Source organism: Terrapene carolina, unplaced genomic scaffold (genome assembly GCF_002925995.2).
Source record: "Terrapene carolina triunguis isolate 2854851 unplaced genomic scaffold, T_m_triunguis-2.0 Scaffold96, whole genome shotgun sequence".
In the NCBI taxonomy this organism is placed as follows: Eukaryota; Metazoa; Chordata; order Testudines; family Emydidae; genus Terrapene; species Terrapene triunguis.
The window spans coordinates 69,130,439-69,152,255 of NW_020664447.1; the positions used below are offsets into that span (position 1 = coordinate 69,130,439).

General features: G+C 45.7%; 1 protein-coding gene across 1 annotated transcript in view; it reads right to left on the reverse strand.

The window, feature by feature from the left end:
- The window catches only part of KCNK10 (potassium two pore domain channel subfamily K member 10), a 103,029-nt gene that overhangs the window by 59,845 nt on the left and 21,367 nt on the right, over positions 1-21,817 (reverse strand). Inside the window, exon 2 of the mRNA XM_024215864.1 lies at positions 1,392-1,714. Coding sequence (XP_024071632.1) covers positions 1,392-1,714 — 323 coding nt within the window. The remainder of the gene's footprint in view (positions 1-1,391; positions 1,715-21,817) is intronic.

Below are 21,817 nucleotides of genomic sequence, written 5' to 3' on the forward strand. Positions count from 1 at the left end.
TGAATGTTAGGAAAGGACTTTAGCAGACCTCCCAACAGTCCCAGGTTTTGCAGTACTATCCCATTTTGACCGCCAAAACCTCCTGCCTCAGTTGAAGCGAACATTTCTGCATTCAGGGTCACCTGGGGTGGGAGGCTGGAGTCTCCAGGTTCCCTGTTTGAGAGGGCCCCCAAATCAAGTGGCATTGTGACCCGGCACATGGGATTGCAGCACCATTCAGGACTGGCCCATCTGCCCCTCCATAGATGCAGATGGAGGGGCCCACGGGCCAAATTTGTGTGGCACCACAACAAAGTGTGCTAGATTGCAATGCCAATCAAATTTGGTCCGTACACACCTCTGTCTCTAGCTATGGAGCGGGATAGGAGCCAGACATGAGCGGCACTGTGTCCCACTTTAGCTACTTGAAATGTTGGGAGCTATGCTTTAGTGTGTGAATACTTATGCACTGCAGACCTCATCAATAAAGCTCACTCATCTACCTCAATATTGAGGTTCAGTGCTGCAATTTGAGCTGCTCCCAGTAAATGGGGATAGAACATTCTCAGACTGAAATGCCAAACACATCAAGCCAAATTCAACCCTAGTGTATCTTCACTGACTTCAGATGATCCACACCAGCACTGAATATGGCCCCCTCGACACTACTGTAGAATAGAGCAAGTGTTGTCACTCTTCTGAAGTGAAATTCTAATCTTCCTCATCAAAACAGGATTTTCACTACAAGAATTCTGGACTTTTTGCGTAGGATTCACTTATTAAATGAATGGCCATCTTATTAACGAACCCCAGCTTTGTCAGTCAAGCCAGCAGGAAATGTTCTTACATTAGTGTGCACAGGCCTAACAACAAATAAATGAAGCTAGCTCCTAGATGCTTTAATGTGAATTCAGCATTGGTGAAAGCTGCCAGATTAGAAGCACTGCAAACAGGAACATGTACCACACAGCCAGCAGCAATGCAGACCTTTTCACAATATCTTGACTGGGAGGCACCACCTAAAGAACAGAAAGAGGATTATCAAGTCCTTATACCCATTTGGTCTTTGACCCCTCTGCTGAGGCTGACAGTTGGGATGGTGAACGTTGGCAATACCGACACTTCTTGAGTGGAACCTAGAATGAGACCAATTCATTTCACACAGGCCACCAAACAGCTCTCAAGTGATAACTTCTGTCACTACCCATTTGGGTTAGATTCAAACCAGGGACTTCAAGCTGCAAGGCTCCCTACCTCATTGCCAATCCCCCTGAGACATCCAGTCACCCTGTGGTTTGGACTTAGCAATGAAATACTAAGCTCATTTCTCAGAACTTCCAGGAAGAGGCTCAAAAAAAAAATTATATATATTTCCTCCTCCACCATGAGTTGCTGTCTTCCTCACATCTCACCTGAATCAGAGTCTCCAGCTCCATTGGGGTCACACAAACGTGCTCCCGAAGGAAATCCGCCTTCTCTGAGGCTATTGTATTTTTCTGGCTGCTTTCAAAAGGCTGCTCCAGGGCACGGAAGACAAGACCTCCAGTTACCAGGTAAGCTACAACCACAACGAAGATGGCCACCACTGTTTTCCACTTCATGACTGTCTGCGAGCCCTGGGAGGTGGTTTCCATGGTGGCGACAACAGTGGTCCGGGAAGAAACAGAGAGTCGTGGAGCTGGATGGTGCCCATTAGTCTTGGGCTCACAAGCTGACATGGCTGAGGGAACAACCACTGAAATGCAAAACAAAGGATGTTAAAAATAGGTTTGGTAGAAATTGATTTTTTAATTTTTTGTATATATATATATATTTATTTATATATATAGGCTGTCAAACGATTAAAAAATAATTGCAATTAATTGCAAGGTTAAAAAATATTTGCAATTAATCGCAGTTTTAATCGCACTGTTAAACAATAGAATACCAATTTAAATTAATTATAAATATTTTGAGTGTTTTTCTACATTTTCAAATATATTGATTTCAATTACAATGCAGAATACAAAGTATACAGTGCTCACTTTATATTTTTATTACAAATATTTGCACTGTAAAAACGATAAACAAAAGAAATAGTACACCTCGACCTTGATATAACGCTGTCCTCGGGAGCCAAAAAATCTTACCGCGTTATAGGTGAAACCGCGTTATATTGAACTTGCTTTGATCCGCCGGAGTGCGCAGCCCCGCCCCCCCGGAGCACTGCTTTATCGCGTTATATCAGAATTCGTGTTATATCGGGTCGCGTTATATCGAGGTACAGGTGTATTTTACAATTCACCTCATACAAGTACTGTAGTGCAATCTCTTTATCGTGAAAATGCAATTTACAAATGTAGATATTTCTTTACGTAACTGCACTCAAAAACAAAGCAATGTAAAACTTTAGAGCCTACAAGTCGAAGCATGAAGAGGCATGTTTATCATATCTGGAACGTGAATACCTTGCAACGCCAACCTACAACAGTGCCTTGTGGACGCCTGTTCTCACTTTCAGGTGACATTGTAAATAAGAAGCGGACAGCTTCATCTCCTGTAAATGTACTTGTTTGTCTTAGTGATTGGCTGAACAAGAAGTAGGACTGAGTGGGCTTATATGAGGTGAACTGAAAAATACTATTTCTTTTGTTTATCTTTCTTACAGTGCAAATATTTGTAATAAAATTATAATATAAAGTGAGCACTATACTCTTTGTATTCTGCATTGTAATTGAAATCAATATATTTGAAAATGTAGAAGAACATCCAAAAACATTTTCACGGTTACAGGAAATAATTACTTCATGACAATAGACATGGACATTCAAAAAGTCCTTTAAAAACACAAGTTGTCAACATCATATGTCAAAATATACAGAGTAAATATCCTTAAATCAAATGTTAATAAGTTCTCAAACTGCTTTTTTTTTTTAAACTTTGCCTATCTGTAAAATTCTAATTTTCATCAGATTATGTATGTATGGTGAAATCAATGTTTATCAACATTTACCAATACAAAATTTAATCCTTCCAAACCTCATTAAAAATTAAAATCTCTAATTGAAAGCATAGCTGGGATCTTTATGTATCTGCACATATAATTTTGTAAAGTATTATGTCCAAGATACACAGAAGAACTTTGTTACGTTGTAATGATAATCTCAAACTGAAGGGACACCTTCCCTCAAAAGATCCATCAGCATTTCACATATTCATACAAATTATTCACAGAGATCATTTCACCCATTGCTTCTAAGGACACACCAGCTGATGCAACAATTTAGGAAAAAAGTGGAGAAGAGTTTATCCAATTAGAACACCAACAGGGATTTTAAATCGGCAGAATGCAGATCACGCAAAATGGAGTTTTGTCGGAACACTGGAATTAGCATCCTATTCTTACATAATTATGAATTATTATTAATTATTATTATGGAGTCATTAGTGACCAGAAGTGGTTAGAACTAGACCTGGTAAAATAGTAAAATATTTCTTTTCAAACATCTTGACAAATCAAAAGGCTGAGTTTGATTTACTAGGATTTGTAGGACCATATGATTCATAATTACTCAGAAAGCCACCAGGTTTTTGTGAAAATGTTCGTGAATCCTGAGAGTTTTAAAGATTTTAGCAGGAAACATGCTTCATCCAATGTTCTGTGCCAGACATTTACTGCTCGTGAAGGGTGAAATTCACCACCATGCAGAGAGTCAACACAAAGCCTATGTGTCACGCAAGTCCTGCTTAAGCCCTCAGAATAGGGCTACCTAGGCCCTTGAACTGGCATGCTACTTGTCAAGCTGATTTACTATATACATAGGATACCATATGGGTTTTAGATGCTAGATTCATTTTAAACAGAACCTCTGCTGCAACCTTAACTATGGTGCCACTATCATTACTCCATAACCACTTTGAGACCTCATTGGTTTTTCAGTGTCTCTTAACCTTTCCAGACTAGTGTACCCCTTTCAGGATTCTGATTTGTCTTGCGTACCCCAAGTTTCACCTCACTTAAATACCTACTTATAAAAATCAGACAAATACAAAAAGTGTCACAGTACACTACTACTGAAAAATTGCTGACTCTCTCTCATTTTTACCATACAATAATAAATCAAATGGAATATAAATGTTGTACTTACATTTCAGTGTACAGTATACAGAGCAGTATAAATAAGTCATTGTCTGTATGAAATTTAAGTTTGTAACTTTGCTAGTGATTTTTATGTAGCCTGCTGGAAAACTAGGCAAATATCTAGATGAACTGATGTACTGTATACCCTGGAAGACCTCTGCGTACCCCCGGGGTACCCGTACCCCTGCTTGAGAACCACTGGTTTAAGTCATGAATGAAATGAAACTAGATGACAAAAATATAGCCTCTGGTGCTAAACCAAGGCTGACTTTACCCTCCAAGTACCTTAGGACTACACTTAGTCCTCTTCAAATTGAGGACTACACTAAGGGTAGGTCTACACTTACCCGGTAGTTCGGCGGCAAGCAAATCGAACTTCTGGGTTCGACTTATCGCGTCTTGTCTGGACGCGATAAGTCGAACCTGGAAGTGCTCGCCGTCGACTGCGGTACTCCAGCTCGACGAGAGGAGTACGCGAAGTCGACGGGGGAGCCTGCCTGCCGCGTCTGGACGGAGGTAAGTTCGAACTAAGGTACTTCGAACTTCAGCTACGTTATTAATTTCAAGTTCCCCATCCGAGAAGCCAAGGGCCTGATTTTTTCAGAGTACTCAGCATTTTTATATCCAGAGCACAGGTCCCATTGACCTTAGTTATTCACGTAGCTGAAGTTGCGTACCTTAGTTCGACTTGGGGGGTTAGTGTAGACCTGCCCTTAGATGTTTACTGCATCAAGGGGGAAGGTGAAGTGTCTGACTACATACAATTTGAACATACCAGCGTGATTACACCATTAACTAGACAATGGGTTACAATTCTCTCCCAGCAGAAGAACAATTTGTGGGTACAGAATAATTTACAGAAATTGCTGTCTACTAAAAATCAAATTGTCCTAAAACAGGTACTTGCTTAAGCATTACTTTGGGGATGGATCCTCAACCTGTAGAATGACCAACACACTACAGAAACCTACTGAACGTAATTCTCTTCACACATAAGTTTAATACTGAGCTAGCACACGAAACCAGCTTGCACCCAGGAATCAGAAGGAAAGCAGCTTTTCTGTCACTAATCCCCGCTCTACTTTCCCCCACATCCCAAGGATTTGTTGGCATGAACATAATGTGGGGAGTCAAAGTCCTGAATTCTAATCCCAGCTCTGCTGCAACCTCCCTATATTTTGGGGCAAGTCATTTCACCTTTTAGTCTCAGTTTCCCATCTGTAAAATGGGAATAATAATGCTGCTTACTCTTCTACCTCACAAGGATGTTGTGAGAATTAGTGCCGGCATGGTACTTTCAGTATATAAAGGGCTGTAAAAATGCTGAGTTTTACTAAAATACAATCACCTCTGGAATGAAATGGAGAGATAGTTTAACAATACACAGCAGCACTACAAAACAGTTTAGGAAAGTGAAAAATTCCATACCCACTTGAAACAGCAAATTCCATTTACAATTACCACACAATTACCCAAACTGGAATTTAGCTGGGAAATTAAGATTTACACCCTCATTTATCCAAAAAGGTGACATGGGATCTTTAGTAACAGAAACTGGCCATGAGGTTTTTACATGTCATTTGAAAGGAATGTTGCCATATGGAGAGCTCCCAGCGTCCCTCACGGCTGTGTCAAGAGAAACAAAAGATATATTTGGCTTTGAGCATATTAAACTTATGCAGCAGGTACCCAGGCCTAAAAGAAATGGAAGGGGATCTATGGCATAACTGATTTTTACAGCAGTTTAAGTTTGGGTTTTGTGCTTGTGATTGGCTCGACTATAAAACCACAAGAAAGGAATAAGTCTTGCAGATGTACACGGTGTTCCAACTGCAAAGGGCAAAATGAAACAATTGGTTAAAAGGTGTTACACAGCTAGCCACACAATATAGTGTGGTTGTTGAATAGGCCACAGCTGTTATGATATTTTATAAATTGGAAACTTGGAGTGTATTAGGCATAATGGAACCAATCCTGTCTAGACTCTAGACTGTTGAATGCAAGGATGACATTAGATGGTGATTGGATGATGCTAGGTGTGTAGCTAACTGCACATTATAGAAAGAAATAAATGTAGAGTATAAAAACCAAAAATAAAACATGAAATTATGACCAATTTGGAACAGTGACCACTGCAACTTGCATCCCCGGCAGAGAAAATTAGAGCAATCTTGACCTCCCCCTTTCTGTATTTGTGCTAAGCTGTCTTTAGTTAGAACAATATGACTTAATAAAACCATCTCAGCTGATGGATGATCTAAACCAGTGGTCCCCAAACTTTTTAGGGTCATGCCCCCCCTTACCCCTATCCATGGCCCCGCTCCTGGAGGGCGTGGACCAGGGTAAGGGAGCCAAGGCTGAGGGCACAGCTGGGGCCGTGGCTGGGGCCAAGGCTGCGTTTGCAATCCAAGTCTGGGGGCAGGGCTGGGAGTGGAGCCCTGGCCGGGGCCCAAGGCTGGGGGTTGGGACCGGGCTGGGCGTGGAGACGAGCACAGGACCAGGAGCCAGGGAGCGGAGCATGACTGGAGGTGGGGCTGGAGCAGAGCTGGTGGCGGAGCAGGGCTGGGTGGCACTTCCTCCCCACCCTGCCATGGGGGCTGGCCCAGACCCAGCCGTGCCCCCCTGAATGTTCCTCCATGCCACCTGGAGGGGGCGCACCCAACAGTTTGGGAACCTCTGATCTACATGAATCCATCTAACAGATATAAAAATCAGCTCATTGTAGTTAAATATTACATCCAATACAACTATGCTAAAAGAACATTAAGGTTGCAAAGTCAAGCACTCAAAAGTTAGGAAGTGCCTGACTTAAGGTTGCCTGTGCATATGTATTATGATACAGTCTTAGATTACATGAGCACATACTGTTTTTTCCATAGGATCTCATTCAGTGTATAGGACAGATGGTGCTCACTGAATGGGTAGCCATTCAATAGTTCTCTTTATCTTCATCATTCAGTGTCTGGTCCCATGTACTACTTTCAGCACACCCTGTTCTGGATACAGAATTATTAATTTCCCCATGGGTTTTTCCTCTGGTGCACTGATCGTAGAATCTGAGTCCTATATAAACATCAAAGAATTTATCTTCACAACACCCCTGTGAGGTGCTGTGGCTTTATCCCCATTTACACATGGGGAATGGAGGCACAGAAAGTAAGGCCAAAAATGTCAACTAATTTCAAGTTCCCCATCCGAGAAGCCAAGGGCCTGATTTTTTCAGAGTACTCAGCATTTTTATATCCAGAGCACAGGTCCCATTGACCTTAGTTCTCTGGATGCCATCAGGGAAGCATTGAGAGTACAAGAGATATGTTTTCCCAGCTATATGCAGTGTAGTTGTAGCTATGTCAGTCCCAGGATATTAGAGAGACAAGGTGGGTGAGATAATATGTTCTATTGGACCAACTTCTATTGGTGAGAGAGATAAGCCTTCGAGCAACACAGAGCTTGAAGGATCTGAAGAAGAGCTCTGTGTGGCTCAAAAGCTTGGTCCGTTATCCCAGCTCTCAGTTCTGGTGCCCGACATCACAGTGGCCCCTTGCAGTCACGAGGAGCAATTACAAAGAACATCCTACTCAGCCTCTGCAGCCCTGGACTGGAGTGACACTGCGAGGGTGGCGCAGTCCAGTCACCAAACAGGATTTATAAAGGGATGGATCATACCCGAGCAGATGGAATCAAAGAATTCAGCTGCCAGAACCTATCGAGGCTCTGCTGAGCACGTATGAACTGCAATTTCAGAGGCTTATAACTTGATCAAATTTGAGTGGATTTTCACGGAGACAGCACAAGGCATATCCCCGACACCAGGGCAACTCATCCTGACAAATTTCAAGTCCCTGCTTCAAAGCAGGGAGAGGCCAGAGCTTCTCAATGAAACCACTGTAAGAATGCTGGGGGCATGGGTTGTTTCTTCTTTTTAAAAATAGAAAAGAAAAAAAAAAGGTATTTTTCCCCTCACCTCATTCTTGGATAGAGCTCACCCATTTTAGGGGACACTTCCCAAAAAAGTTCAGTGTGAGGCAGCTATTCCATATCGAAAATTTCAGCCTCAACAATTTAAGGCTGGCAAAGTTATAAGCAACTGAAAATATGGTCTTGTAATGTCAAGAAACCTCAACATAGGTGTTGCTACCAGCTCTACTTATAATGTGTTTGGTTGACTGCATGGGAATAAATCAATTCATTTCACAAGCGGCTCTGCAATACTATTATTTTATTATAAGACAAACGTAGTGCACAAGAACAGGGGAATGTGTATTAGCAAATGCAAAACAAAATCCCTGTCCTTTAATCCCTTATTGTGTTTCAAAATAAACCACTATCAGAATGGTCCTCTCCCAGGGCAATGTTTGTTAAATCATATTGAAGGCAAATTAATCTGCCTCATTAAAAGCAATGATAAATTTCCATTCACACACACACACAATACTGGCAAAAATGCAGCCCTCAAAGGAAAGTGTGTGTTTTGACACAGGCCTTTTCCCAGCAAGAGGATGCCAGTGGGGAAAGCAAGATCCTGTTTGTTTGGACAAGCCTTAGAGTAAAACAAGCAGAAGACACTAATGTTACCAGCTGCAATAAATGTCTGCTTCTGCACTGCCATTAACCTCTGAAAGAGGCATCTACGAGAGCCAAGCCTTGGAAATCCTTCTGCATTTACATGAACAGAATAGCTTGGCTTTTCATTAGTACAGAGGGGCTTGCACATGAGACTTCTAACAACACTCGATCAGGGCCGGCTTCAGGCACCAGCCCAGCAAGCAGGTGCTTGGGGCGGCCAAGGGGAAGGGGCGGCACGTCGGGCTCTTCGGCGGCAATCCACGGCGGGTCCCTCGGTGCCTCTCGGAGGGAAGGACCTGCCGCCGAAGTGCCGCCGAAGAAGAAAGTGGCGCAGTGGAGCTGCGGCCGATCGCAGCTTTTTTTTTTTTTTTTTTTTTTCCCCCCCTCGCCGCTTGGGGCGGCAAAAATGCTGGAGCCGGCCCTGCACTCGATGAGAGTTAACCTAGCAAAACGCCAGCCACTGATGGGCAAGCAGGTTAGGGCAGGGCAAAAGGGTGAAATGTAAAATATTGTTACTAAAAGGATGCAAACTGTGTTGTGGACATTGGCTTAAGAGCTTTTTAACCTAGGTATTCTGGATATATTGCTTTAATCATTTATTTGTGGCTAAGGATTAAGTAGTTAATGACTTGAATGCTTGGATCTGGAGATTTTGTTCTATGTGCCAAGTAAGAACATGAACCCTTCCCTGACAGATCATGAGTAAGAGAACTTTGCCCGTTAGAAATCTGATCCTGCTTCCACTAAAGTCAGTCGTGGAGTTGTCAGGATTGGGGCCTAGAAAAAAGTTCAGGGAATAATATCCTGGATGAATGTACAGTAGGGAACAATCCTGCACTGGCCCCTTAGAGAAGAGCTAGATGACCTAACAAGGTTTTTCCCATCTTCATTGTTCCAACTCTCACAATTTTAGCATGAGTCTCCTATTGGTATTTTTCTTAAATCCCCAGCTCCTGGATGCAAGTGATTGCATGAGAATATCAATCGGTAACAGACAAAGGGAGTGCAGCCTCCCACCTTGTGCCTGCAGGGATCACGCATCACTGTCTCTGCAGCAGTGCAGAGCTCCCTCTGCAGCCCCACGTGGGCCCTTACTCCCTCGACAGCGGAGTTGCAAAGAGGTGTCTGCATGGCCACAGGGCTGGTGACACCAGATCCCTGCTGGTGCAAGGAAGACTGTGGTCCTGGGAGTCGAGGAGGCAGAGTAGAACTCCTGGCCAGGGCCACAAGGAGGAGGATGAGACCCCAGGCTCAGTCACCCCACTGCTGAATGGCTCCTGACTGAGGATGAAGCCATTCAGCAGCAGCAGGGTGGCCTCCCCCACAGCTGGGGGCTCCTCCTCTACGCAATCATGATGGGATCTCTCTGCTCTGCGCTACCCGGATCACAGTTTCCCCCTACACCTTCCACCCCGGGGTCATGGGCCCTTCTGCTGTACAGGAAGCCCCCTCTAGCCCTGCCATCAGAGCTGCCCTAACCCAACCCCTAGTTAGGGTTGCCAACTCTCTAATTCCAGAAAACCGAACACCCTTGCCCCGCCCCTTTCCTGAGGCCCCACCCACTGCCCCACCCCTTCCTGAGGCCCCACCCCCGCTCACTCCATCCCCCCTCCTTCCATCGCTTGCTCTCCCGCATGCTCATTTTCACTGCAAGGCCCAAATAGGCAGATTTATTGTTTTGACAGATGTATTATGTTACATTCAGGTTTTATTTGTTACAGGATGCTAGCGCTGGCAGCAAAATAGTCAAAAAGGGTAATTTAAAAAAAAAAATTCACAAAGGTTTTCATGATTCTTTCCCGCCCCTCTTCCCATTTTTCGTAACCAGCTCCATGGTTTTTGTTCACTAAAGTTATTGTAATTTTATGTGTGGAATTAGGACCACACATTATCACAGCTACAATTGGTCCATTAAAGGCCCACTCCTGAAGCCCAAATAAAAATCCATAGAGCACAACCACAGAAATGCACATCTGTCCAGATACCTATATAAATAAATCTGTAGAAACTGACTCCCACACTTACATACAGATACACACGTGTATTCATGTGTACACATCTAGCATTCACTAACACATATACTTCCACATTATTTACTATTACAATTGTTTAGTGCCTAGAGACCCCAATTAAAATTAGGACTCCAGGGTGGTAGGTGCTGGACATACACATAAAAAGAGAGAGTCTGCAACAAAGAGTTTATAATGTAGCTAGACAAAAGTGGGGTGACATGTATGATCCATTGGCTCTTCTGCAATTACTAGTCAACAACATTCACTTTTTAAGAAATACATTTCTTTTAGAATTCCCTTCTCTTAAAAACTTGTTATGAAATGAATACAGTAACTCCTCACTTAACGTTGTAGTTATGTTCCTGAAAAATGCGACTTTAAGTGAAACAATGTTAAGCGAATCCAATTTCCCCATAAGAATGGATGTAAATGGGGGTGTTAGGTTCCAGGGAAAAATTTTTTTACCATACAGTACAGTACTATAGTTGGGAGGTGCCCTCACCTTACCCCACACAGGCACAGCCCACTGGCACTGGAGACAATGAGGCAGGCAAGGAGGCTGAAGTGCTGTAGGCTAGGAGAAGCACGTTGCACAGCAGCAGGGGCTCAATCCTCGGCCCGCCCAAGCCCCCACTTCCCCCAAGCCCCCACCCTTAACCCACCTCTTCTTCCTCCCTCCCCCTTTACTCTGCACGCCGCGTCCTCGCTCCTCCCCCCTACCTCCCTCCCCTGCCTCCTGCCCGTGGCAATCAGCTGGTTTGCAGAGTTCGGGAGGCAGGGGAGGGAGGGAAAGCCTCCTCGCTCCTCCCCCCTCCCTCCTGAACACTGCAAGCCAGCTGACTGCCACAGGCAGGAGGCGGGAGGTGGGGGAAGGCACTGATAAGCGGGGTCTGCTGGCAGGCAGGAGGCGCTGTGGGGCGGGGGGCGTAGGGGAGCTGATAGGGGGGCTGCCAGCTGTGGACAAAGCAGGCAGCCAAAGGACATTATAGTGAAGCATTGCACAACTTTAAATGAAGCATGTTATGTAATTGAGCAGGGACACACGATCGAAACAACGTTAAGCGAGAGGACGTTAAGTGGGGAGTTACTGTACATACATATTTTATGTCATCAATTTTTTGGTGAGCAAGCCAGCAAAAGGAATAAAAGTCGAAGAGTTAGGCTGCAAATTTTATTCACACAGGTATACACACATGCAGCAATGCACACATCTCCCTACACAAAGACACACAGTCTTTTAAACACATACAATGCATGCACACACTTGCCTACACAGAGACATTTTTTCATATACTTTTCCAGGGGCTGGCTAAATCACCCAGCCGGGAAGGGAGGAGAGAGGGCTGGAGAGGAAAACATGAGGGGGGGTGGAAGAGAGAGGATGGGGAGGGAAAGAGGCCAAGGACGAGAGCAGGGTGGAGGTGAAAGGGGGCAGTGAAGGAGAGAAGAGGGAGTGTGGAGGGGTATGTGGGGTGGATGGGGATGCAGGGGGAGGCAGAAGGCTAGGATGTGGGGACACAGGGGTGTATAGGGATATATTGGGAGTGCAACAGTGTATGGAGGTGAGTGGGGTGCAGGGCTGTGGGGGTGAGGGACATGGGGGTGGCAGCTCTGGGAGGTGGAGGGGATGCGTGGGAGAGCTCTGTAAGGGGTACAGGGCTGGGATGGGTAGGTGTGGGGGGCAGGACAGGATGGGATGGGGGAGGGATGCAGTGAGGGGAATGGGGGGTTGGGACAGGGAAGAATGCAATGATGGAGGTGCAGGGGGGTGGGACAGGGAGGGATGCAGTGAGAGGGGTGCAGCCCCATTCCTAGCACTCAGAGACGGGGATACATATACCTCGAACTCCTGGATGCCGGCGATGGGGTGACAGACAGACCATGGTTCTCCGCAGAGCACATGCCGCAGCTCGAGCCCAGCCGCACGAGGAGCGCGAGGAGAAGAGAGCGGGTCAGCAGCAGGAGAGGCGCACGCCGCGCGACCCCTCAACAGCCGCCTACTGAGCGCTCGTGAGTCACGCTAGTTCCTCCCCTCCCCTAACCCGCCCAATAGGGGCTGCAGGCGGGGCAGCACACTGACCCCCCTGGCTGCCCCTAAGGCTAGGAGCCAGACATCTGGTCTGACCGGAGCCGCCAGGATCCCTTTTTGAACCGGTGTTCTGGTCCAAAACCGGACACCTGGTCACCCTAACCCTAGTCCCCAGCCTAGCCCCTGCTTAATTTTCAGCCAACCTAAAAATAAATAGTTCATCTTAAAAATTTTAAAGATAAAAATAATAAAAATTAGGGAAAAAATCGAGTTCCATCAAGCCTGCTCAGACAGCTCTTCTGCAGCACTGCCCTATGCACGTGGTACATCCCTCCTGAAGCAATTAAAAACCACAATCTTTTGCAAAGTTTACATAGCACGTTGCCAGTTAGGGAAGCTCCGAGGAGCAGCCCCCGCAAAAACAGTCCTGAGGATGAGCCTGGAAGGAACACAAACTGAGACTGCCTGCCTGGCCTGTGCTAGAGGGATGCCTGGGGAGAGGTGGACCCGCTTATGTTCACAGCATAAAACAAACACTCCTGCTGGAAGGTTGCAATGTGACACTACCTTCCTTCTGAGAATTCAGAACAATGACACAAAAGAACCCAACATACAGAGAGAGAAAACAGGCTGTTCCCTAAGGCAGAGTGGCACAACTCAGCTCACCCTGCTTTCAGCTGGCTCGTCACATACTAACTGATTGGACACTTTTCTACAGAGCTTTCTAACCTGTAAGCATGACCAGGAACCCCCCACCACCCATACACACACAATTTCTTCAATAGCCTGCAATTCCAACACATCCTTCAAAACATCACAGACCTGGGTCCTGACTGGCATGCCTTCTGGGCAACCTGAGAGCCTACAAACGACTGGGACAGGAGAACAAAGCCTGAGCTGGCTGTAGGGAAACAGGGGAGAAGCAGCTTTAGAAGTGCTTCCAGCAGCAGAAGGAGAGGTCTCCCCTGGGCCTGAGACTGAGCTGGAGTCCCAGATCCACAACAGAGGCTGAGCCCCAAGATTCTGCTGTACCCACATGGACTGCGAGCCAAGTTGGCCTGCCCTGCCCCAGCACTAAGAACTCAGGGTCCACTGGTCCTAAGGGTCATCCAGCCCCTGAGGAAGGAGGAATAAAGAGCTCCCCCACCATTGAGGTTCAGGGTGCCCCCAGGAGAGGGCCACATTTAATTTGAACTGATCGGACTATTCTAAGTGCAGAAGACAGACAGGTTTATTCCTTCAGAAGTGGTTTTCCTTTTCAGTGGCCCACTCATCGCATTGAAAAATTAATACCCAAAGATTTTCCTATTTAAAACAGTGTGAAAGGACTGAAAGGTGAGCAGCCCAACAGTGGAGAATGCATTGATCTTCCACCTCTAAAGCCTGGGCTAGTCTCCAAATAGAAGTTTCTGAGGGAAACGGGTTTGTACCATTTGCTTTCACATCTCAAAAAAAAAAAAAAAAAAAGGAAAAGAAAAAAAGCACACACACAACAAACTCTGAAGTGATTTCAACTAAACTGGCTGCTTAGGGAAAGATAACAGAGCTGTGCGTGTGGGGAAGAGTTAGGACAGGGTTATGCAGGAGGAAACAATGAGGCAACCAGTGCATTAAGCTATTAGCCACATGTGTTTCTCACCCAGGTGTGTGAAGTAGAAAAGGCAGTGAGGATTTAATAGAAGCAGAAAGCACATGTTATGCAGGAAGTGGGAGGTTGTTACAGGCATAATGTTATTTAGGAGTGTCTATACACATATAGCGCAAAAAAAAACAAACAAAAAAATCCACCAATTGTGCCCTTTGCATTATCATTGCATGGTTAGTCACTGTCTGGCCACCTTACCTGCTTATTCCACTTTCCTCCGTTCTCTATCTCTGTCTGCTGTGTCTTATAGGGCCAGAAGTGGTGAAGTGAAGTGCTCAGCATCAATTTAGCAACAAAATAAGTGACCAAATTTACACATATTGAGTGCTGAGTTCTACTGAAAATCTGGCTCTTTGAGGGTAAATTGTGGGAGACAAGGATTGTGCCTTCCTTTGTGTTTGTACAACACTTAGCACACTGTGGGCACTACCACAAATACTAAATAATTAATAGGTGAAATTCAGGTTTTGATGAAGACATGGGAGACAAAATCCTCCCTTCTGGCTGGGACAATGTACGGAAATGTAGCTCAGCATTCCCATGACTGTTGTTCCAGCTTGAGTCAGAATAGCAACCACAGCCCCTCTGTGGGAACTGGATCCATATAACTGCCCGCTCTCCATATTGGCCTATGCAACACTGGCAGGGACACCCTATCCTGTCTGGGGCTGCACCTCTAGTAGCATCCAACTGCAGGGCTTAAGCACAGCAGAAGATCGGGTGCTAGCCTGCCACAGCAGGGAGAATTTCACACCCTAGTGTTTGTAAAGTACCTTGCCGGAAGGTGCTATAGAAGAGTAAAGTGTTAGTATTATATAAAGCAAAGCTGAAGACATCACTTGCTGGGAGAATGCACATAGTGCCTCGGAGCAAATGGCTTTACACTGCAGCAGCATCCCACTGGTGAAGTCTAACATCATTTTACCTAACGTGGAGTCTCTAATGCAGTAATAGTGCTGCTGACATCAGCAACATCTCAGCAATCTGCTGCAAAGGCAGTCCTCAGTGGCAACAAATTCAACTAAGGACTGAAAGGGAGAGACGGGTGGACGAGGTATAAATGGTGATCTAACCTTAAAACAAAGAGGCTGAGTGTGTTGTTAAAAACAAAGTAGTATGCTGATTAACCCCAAAGGTTCCTGCCCAACGGTGGTTTTTTGTCAGTGTTTACAGGCTTTGCTTTGGGAGAGAGAAATATCAGCAGTGCCTAATTTCTCATCCCCGCCAGCAGCTTTGGGGAAAAGTGTCATGTACAACAATTCTGCAATTTTTGAGATATATCGGCAGTTGACAATACGATTCTCAGTAATTTCCAGCCAATCTACATGATTCCACTTAATTGTTTATAATTGACATGCTATAATTAATAGCTCTTGGAATAACCCAATGCTTAATTGATTTGGAATGCAGTTGTAAGGGGAAAATTAAAAACACCACTGTTTGTAGCGCTGTTTCCTCGCGTCTTTATTAGAAAGCTATAGTTAAGACACTAAAAGAAAACAAAGAAAGCCAAAAATGGGAGTACAGTAGAAGCCAACTAAGCACAATGGTCTGAGACAAAGCTTGTCATCCCATTTGAGATGGCTTCCCAACTATCAGAAGGGAGTCTTGCAAAGCTGGTGGTGAGGTAAGTCATCAGGCTGTAAGAGCTAAGGAGATTTTAAGTTTCCTACCCTGTGCCATAAAAGCCTTCTTGGAACAGTCAAGCAGTTTAGAAGCTACACAGCAAGCACATAGGATGAATCTTGTGTTCTACTAAAAATGGCCCTGCCCTCCCCATTTCAGGGTAGTCCTTCCCATGGAACAAGTGTGCTCACTGGGAGTCATCCCCGAGGATTTCCCAACTAGTGGAGTGCCCTGTGGAAAGATCCCTTAATGCTGTCACACACTGAATACATATCTGATTACCACCAAGAACTTAAGACTTCAGGGTTTTATTCCTAGACTATATAGGTTCTTACATCACTCTCATCATCATAGCTCATTAAGCACTGGTATAGGACAGAGGTCAGCTACAGACTGGGAGGGGACAGTACAGATAAGAATGGAGTTCAATATGGATAATTCAATCTCTGGCTTCTCTTCCAAGGCTCTCCAAACATGATGCTTTTTTGTGATGTAGACACATGTCCACTGACTAGGTAATGGCCCATCAATACATAGGTCAGCACTCAAACTACAGTGATGAACATGGATGTAGACAGCAGACTGCCTTCACATGCTAATGACTTTCTGGTTCTCACTACTAGAGTTGGGTGAATACTGCACAAAGAGCAATCATTCAGCTTTTTGAAGGAATTTGCTTCTCTCACATTCCACACCCCCTCCACACACACACTTATTGTGTTTACTTTCTGTACACATTCAAGGAGTTGACTTTAATGGCACACATTTTCACAGAAAGCAAATGTCAAAGTCCCATTACCTCTCATACTGGGAGCGCTTATACTGTCACCAATCAAGGAAAGAAAACTATACTATGTGACTTATCTAACCAATCACAACTAAGTGACAACTCAAAGTGTCAAAGAAATCATAATCTGCTTGCAGATATCATGCACAGGGCCGGCTCCAGGCACCAGCTTGGCAAGCAGGTGCTTGGGGCGGCCACTCCGGAGAGGGGCGGCAGGTCCAGCAATTCGGTGGACGGTCCCTCACTCCCGCTCGGAGCGAAGGACCTTCCGCCGAATTGCCGCCACAGATCACGATGGTGATCGCGGCTTTTTTTTTTTTTTTTTTTTGGCTGCTTGGGGCGGCCAAAACCCTGGAGCCGGCCCTGATCATGCAATTACAAAAAGAAGCTAAATTTGTTGAACAAGTTATTTGCTCAGTTCTATTAACTGTTAACCTGGTAGTGATGATTTTAACAAGTGACAGAGATTAAAAGCTCTCTTTAAAGTTATTACCAATTCACTGAGCCATCCAGTTCCCTTGTTTCTTTTGACAGCTTTTTGTCAGGGTATTAAAAAGACTTTTCTGTGGAATTCTATTATTTCAATTTAAGAATCCTATGCCTTGCTTCCCTGCAGAGATTTAAAAGAAATGGAAGCAGTCTGATTTAATTTTACTCATGGAAACATAATTAGAGAGATAGGAGGCTCTGAATAACATTTTGATTGTTAACTGTGCCTTCCAATGATGCTGCTATTTTAAAAAAAGTCACCACAATTCTTTCAGGAGCACAAGAATAGCAATTCAAACAACCAGCTGACTGGGGTCTTTCCAAGCAAGAAAACAAAAGTCTCACTGCTTTAAAAGTTTATGGGGCCAAAAATCCTACTGCCATTAATCATGCAAAAACACTTATTCGAGTCAACAAACCAAATCCCAAGTCAGTTTATTGACATCTTGATGAATAACTAGGTGATTATTTTTAATTAAGCATTTAATTTTAATTGATAGGTAATTAATAACCTCGTAGACTGTAAGCACTTCAGAACATGGACCCACTCTTCCCGTTTGCACAGAGCCTAGTACAAGGGGTCTCCAAACCTGAATCCATTACTGCAGTACAAATATTTAACATGTATAGCACGCCTTTCTCAATGCACATTATAGCTCAATTTTACAAGTGGGGAGACCAAAGCAAAGTAACATACCCAAGCTCACACAGCAAGTGGGTGACAGAGGTGGGAACAGAGACAGCTGGTCCTCAGGCTCCTGGTATTGTGCATTTTAAGGCATATAGAAACTGAGGCAGAGCCTCTGGATTTGGTCTTCTGAAAGTCAATTATTTCAGAAAATTCATAATTGTTCATCTTTTGTTTCCACAAGGCTTGGTTTTGTTTCCACAAGATGTTTTTTATGGTGAATAAAGATATTTTTTCACATCACATCTCTCTTTGTGAAGCATTTTGGTTTTGACAAAAAAAAAAAAAAAAGCATATTTCGATGAAACTTAAGTTAGTTGACAAAGTTCCCACCAGCTCTACTTGATATGCTTCCTGTCCTAACTACTATTTTATATATTCTAAAGCTACAGAATATTTAGGTGACTGAAGCTCAAACCAGATAAAATTCACATGGGTTCAAATTTCATTATAAACCCGAAGCTTACTAATGTTGCAGATTTTAGTCCACATGACTTAGCCCTCTAGCCAGGTCACATTTTAGTTCCATCCCTTTCGGGGTAACAAAGTCTAACTGAAAATCCAATGTCTTTACGCGTGGTTGTTGGCCCCGTAGTCCCTACATCCTTCTCTCAAGGCTTTAAATAGCCTTTATCCCCTTATGTCAGAGGCTTCACTCTACCTTCCCAGTGGTTGTTAGCCAAACCCAAGTTCATCCTCTACCCTGGGATCCAATCCAGGACCCAAGGTTTGCGCTATCAGACTCCTTGCTGATGTTTCTCTAGACTTCTTCCTACTGTAGCCTTTTTTCAGGCCTTCTCCCCCACAGCCTCCTTAGGTTCACTGTTCTTCCAGGGCCATGACTCACAGGGCTGTGCCCTGAATCCCCCAACAGAATCCCAAAACAAAAGTACAAAACTTAAGCGAACTTCTGTCCTCTTCAGGCTTGACCTTTCATCCCTCTTACATTTCCCCTGCTCAGTTCCTCAGCTGAATGCCTCCCAGGGCTCTCTCCCTGAAGTCCAAATCCTGCCTTTTTATCAGGGCTCACCATGGGAGACTGTTCCATGTCTCTCCTGGCCTTCTGCCAGACTTCTGCTTAGGAGAGGATCTCTGGACCAACTCTTCCCCTGAACTTCCTCCTTGACTCTTCCAGTCTCTTTACTCTCTAGTGCCAAGAGAGGGACAGTAGAATAAAGTTCCATTCCTTTCCTCCTACAACTCTCCTCCACTGGGCTTCCTCGCTTTATATTAACCACCCTGCTCCACGCCAACTAAGCTTCATCTTTAATTGGGACTGGCCCACCCAGGTGCCTTAACTGAGTTCTCCAATTAATGCTTTTATTACTTGTGTGGGGTGCATACCCAATCACATGCCCTTTTATAACCATCCCAGCACCTATTAATATGCAATGTGCCAAGGTTGAGCAGCACCATGGATGCTAGAGGGAGAAAGCCAGAGAGCAGAAAGAAATAAGGGAAAGTGGTTGCACCCACAGATACGCAAGCCATGGGGAAGTCTAAATGCTCTGAACAGTCCATACAGGCTTCTTGAGTTGGCAACTTTTCCTAAAATCAAACAAGGCATTCCTCAAACTAAGGGCAGACGCATGGACAAAGCACTATAAATCAGAGATGTAGGCCTTGTCTGTAACTCCCTACTTTTCTTTAGTACTATCTTAAAAAAAAAAAATCACTGATCTCCTGCACATTAACCACCCATCCTGTCCAGTTGGCTGGCTGAGACATTAGAGACCTGAAAGGAGTCAGAAAAGTCATTGTCATCCCCTTCATCATCCTAAGTTAATGGAGCCTGAGAAGAACATTGGGCTTTCGTTCCAGTATCCCCATTCCTCACAAGGGAGAAGGGCTGGCACATTGATCACATTGGGACAGGCCAGCCCCAGGCTGGCAGGCTCTGAAGACAGAGAGCTCACCATGTCTAGGAGAGACACCACCACTGGCAGCCACAGGCACAATCATGTTTTGCAGGGGTCTACATAGCTCCATCCTCAGTCACAGCCAGCAGCTCGGGGCTTCCATGGTCTCTTTTAATAACAGTCCCAGGTGAATCTGCTTCACTAACCTACTCCTCACCCCCATCTCCAGAATCTGACTCCACTTGCTTGATGAAAAAGTGCTCTCCAGAGTCCAGGACCCACTTCTGTCCAAATAGCCATATCGGGGTTCCAAAACTGTATGGAGGGGCGGGTAGGGAAGACTGTGCTTCCCCAAACAGCCTGGTCCTCTCCCCCATCTGCCCCCTCCCACTTTCTGCCCCCTGACTGCCCCCCTCAGAACTCCCAACCCATCAAACCACCGCCCCCCGCTCCTTGTCCCCTGAATGCCCCCTCCTGGGACCCTCTGCCCCTAACCATCCCCCCGGGACCCCACCCCCATCCAACTCGCCCTTCTCCCTGTCCCCTGACTGCCCCGACCTATCCACACCCCCATCCTGATAGCCCCCCCGGAAATTCCACGCCTGTCCAACCTCCCCCTGCTCCCTGTCCCCTGACTGCCCCTCGGGACCCCATGCCCCTTATCCAACACACACACCCCACTCCCCACCCCCTTACCATGCCACTCAGAGCACCAGGACTGGCAGCCGCGCTGCCAGGCCGGAGCCAGCCACGCTGCCATGCAGTCTAGAGCACCGGGGCAGGCCGGCAGCTCTCGCGGTTGCCCTGCCCGACAGGAGCTCGCAGCCCCGCCACCCAGAGTGCTGGCGGCACAGCGAGATAAGGCTACAAGGGAGGGGGGACAGCAGGGGAAAGGGGACAGCAGGGGAGGGGCCGGGGGGCTAGCCTCCCGGATGTGACCCGCAGGCCGTAGTTTGCCCACCTCTGATCTAGGGCAAGGGAGAATGCAGATCCCAGTGGTGCAGGCATAGGCTCTGTCTTCTGCTGGCCCATTGATGTCCCAACCCCCTCTCTTCTATCCCAAGGCCCTGTAATTGTGCTAGGGCTTCCAGAGTCAGCAGGCAAGAACCTCTCAGGTGGCCCAGCTTACCACACATTTCATAGAGTCTGTGGAGGCAATTCTTCACAGCTATACGGTGCTTTAGAGCCAGGTTCAAGGGCTGGTCAGGGCTATTTAAAATCTCATAAACCTGGAGTCAGAATGGCATGACGTGCCTCCCATCTGGGCTTTTATTGCCCAGCAGGATCAATCTAGTGGCAGAAACTACCTTCCCATAGTAGGAGAGAGCAAACACCAGGGTGGCATTGCAAATGAAGGAGGACACTGGAAAAAGGGACTTTAGTGGCAGTAGTAATCAAGGGGAAACTGCAACAAGACTCCTTGACTGAGAGTCCCTCCTGAACCAAGCAATTTGCAAACTGCTCCTATGCTAGGAAAATCATGATAGATTTCTTCATTAGAGAAGCAGATTATATATTCATACAGTCAATAACTCCACCTATCCTCAGGAACATGTCTTCCATAGAGCAGGAGACAGCAGGCACACACCAGACCTCATGTCTACAGGTCAGAGTGCTGAACCCCTCCGAAGTAGATCTCATAGTGAACCCCCCTCGCTCCCCAGGAAAAGAAGGAGGGGAAATAACAATACGATAGGGTGCATGAGCCACACACTGGTGAACTACAGGTTAATGAGCAGCTCTGGGCCCAGAAGGCCCCACCCAGCCTCATCTGCTGGGCATGCTCACAGTGGGGACTGAACTCAAAAGGGAGCATCTCAGCTCAGTCTAGATGGACAGGGCAAGGGATCCGTTGTGTGCTGCAAGATCCTGCTGAGAAGCTGCTGGGGCTAGGCCCTATGCCATTCCACGACAGGCCCTTCACCCACAGAGACCAGGAATGATGGGCTGCAACTGATAGAGGCAAACCCTCTGGAGCGAGATCAGAGAGAACTCCAGGGTAAATCCAGATGCAAGC